The 2500-nt window shown below is 38.6% G+C and overlaps 1 protein-coding gene across 4 annotated transcripts in view; it reads right to left on the bottom strand.

Moving 5' to 3' along the window:
• Positions 1-2500, bottom strand: part of tyn (trynity) — a 115938-nt gene that overhangs the window by 14499 nt on the left and 98939 nt on the right. For all 4 annotated transcript variants that reach the window (XM_070131250.1, XM_070131249.1, XM_070131251.1 and 1 more), the window contains exon 6: positions 1338-1482. In XM_070131250.1, the coding sequence (XP_069987351.1) occupies positions 1338-1482 (145 nt within the window). The remainder of the gene's footprint in view (positions 1-1337; positions 1483-2500) is intronic.

The raw sequence follows: 2500 nt of genomic DNA, 5'->3' as shown, positions 1-2500 counted from the left end.
TTCCGCTGTCTCATATTTATATTTTTTTCTTTTTTCTTGGAATGTGTGCGAGTGTGTGTGTGTGTGTGTGTGTGTGTGTGTGTGTGTGTGTGTGTGTGTGTGTGTGTGTGTGTGTGTGTGTGTGTGTGTGTGTGTGTGTGTGTGTGTGTGCGTGTGCTTGTCCGTGTGTGTGTGTGTGTGTGTGTACGTGTGTGTGTGGTGTGGTGTGATGTGGTGTGTGTGTATATGTGCTTCTTTTATATAGCTGTACGTCTGAATGTGTCTGTGTGTGTGTGTGCGTGTACGTGCATAAATATAGCGTCCATCTCTCCCCGCGTCCACTTACACCCTTTATCACAGTCTTAAAGCTGACGTAAAACCATAAATAAAACTTCCTTTGACCACGAATTTCTCCCCGGAATGCAAAGCAACGTGACGATGACAGGATCGCGATGTCCGGCGAAAGGATACTTTGACCCCTCGCCTCCCCTCCCCCCTTGTCCTCAGACCCCCCCTACCCCTACCCTCCTAAGACATTAAAGTGCAAAACCCCCAAAGCGTTCTTAGGAGACCAATCACCCTGTCAACAGAGGCGCAGCGAAGCACTTGACCGCAGACACGACACTGCCTGTACTGCTGTGATGCGACGAGCTAAATTTCCCCTTCTTTTTCTACTTCTTTTTTTATTATTCCTTTCTAAAATTTTATTTTCTTTCTTTCTTTCTTTCTTTCTTTCTTTCTTTCTTTCTTTCTTTCTTTCTTTCTTTCTTTCTTTCTTTCTTTCTTTCTTTCTTTCTTTCTTTCTTTCTTTCTTTCTTTCTTTCTTTCTTTCAATCTTTCTTTCTTTCTTTCTTTCTTTCTTTCTTCTTCTTCTTCTTCTTCTTCTTCCTTTCTTTCTTTCTTTCTTCTTTCTTTATTTCTTTCTTTTCTTTTTTTTTCTTTCTTTTTTTGAAGACGTTACCGCCCCCAATGTCACGGTGCTGAGTCCCAAACGCGTGCGGGTCATCGGAAACACGCACGCAATAGAAAGAAAAATGTCTTAAAAACGATACACAGTCTCCTTGCTCGAGATTCACCAGGTTTTCGAAACAGCGGAGGCCACGCAAACACAAAGAATAACAGCGAAGTACATAAATTTACAAAGAATAAAATAAGAAAAAAATTATAAATAAATAAAATAAAGAAAAAAATAAAATAAAATAAATAGATAAAATAAAGAAAAAGAATAAAGAAGAAGCAAAATTCCACAACTTGAATAAACAAAATAACAAACCCAGAAGAAACCAAAAAACAAAGAGAGAAAAAAACATCATGAGACTCACCAAAAACAAAGAGAGAAAAAGCATCATCAGACTCACCCTGGACGCAGAGGTTCTCGAAGTAGTCGACCCCCTGAACGTCCACCATCTCCACGGAGTCCTCGACGGATCGCCGGTCGTACTCGCTCAGGGAACACTGGAGCGTCACGTAGTTGTACTCGGCGCTGCGACAGGTGAACCTCGCCTGCAGGGGGAGTAATCGGTTAAGGGATTAAAATTTCAGGAAAATGGGAATTGGGACAGTGAATAGCGGAGGATCACAGGGTGAAAAATCTATATATATAGAAAAAGAAGAAAAAATTGGATATTGAAGGAAATATGAAGAAATAAAATATTAGCAAATACACAAATCAAACTTCATATCAGTTTATAAAACATGATCTTCCTTGAGTAAAACAGGGCTCCTCTCCAATGAATAAAATTTAAAAAAAAAGAAATCTAAGTCTATTTTAATATGTATCTATAAAGATAGTAAAGACGCATAAACAAGCCTTGAGTAACAACAAAGAAGACCTGAGAATTAGCCGGCAGCCATTAAGAGCACAACCCGGAGCAGCCATTCCGCCTGGCAAATCTAACATCATCATCGTTATTATCATCTGGATATTTTCGTCCAGACAAACAGCTGGTGCAGTTGATCTATGTACATGTAATGTATATAAATGTAAATATAAATAAATATATATATATATATATATATATATATATATATATATATATATATATATATATATATATATATATATATATATATATATACGTGTATATAGGTAGATAGATAAATAGATAGATAGACATATACATCAGAATATATAGACTATATATATATAAGTGTGTGTGTGTGTGCGTGTGTGTGTGTGTGTGTGTGTGTGCGTGTGTGTGTGTGTGTGTGTGTGTGTGTGTGTGTGTGTGTGTGTGTGTGTGTGTGTGTGTGTGTGTGTGTGTGTGTGTGTGTGTGTGTGTGTGTGTGTGTGTGTGTGTGTGTGTGTGTGTGTGTGTGTGTACATTGTGTGTACTTATACATTCTGTATACATAAGAGCAGTCAGCTGGCATAGACAAGATTGAAAATGATCCCGAACCTCCTCATCTCCCAAGGGCGAAGGAACACAATCACGTGACCGCAACTTCGCCAATAAATCAAAAAGTTACATTAATCCCAAACGAAGGGATACATTGTGTGTGTGCGAGAGAGAGAGAGAGA

This window comes from Penaeus vannamei, chromosome 16, assembly GCF_042767895.1.
Source record: "Penaeus vannamei isolate JL-2024 chromosome 16, ASM4276789v1, whole genome shotgun sequence".
NCBI lineage: Eukaryota > Metazoa > Arthropoda > Malacostraca > Decapoda > Penaeidae > Penaeus > Penaeus vannamei.
This window is presented reverse-complemented; position numbering and strand designations above follow the sequence as displayed.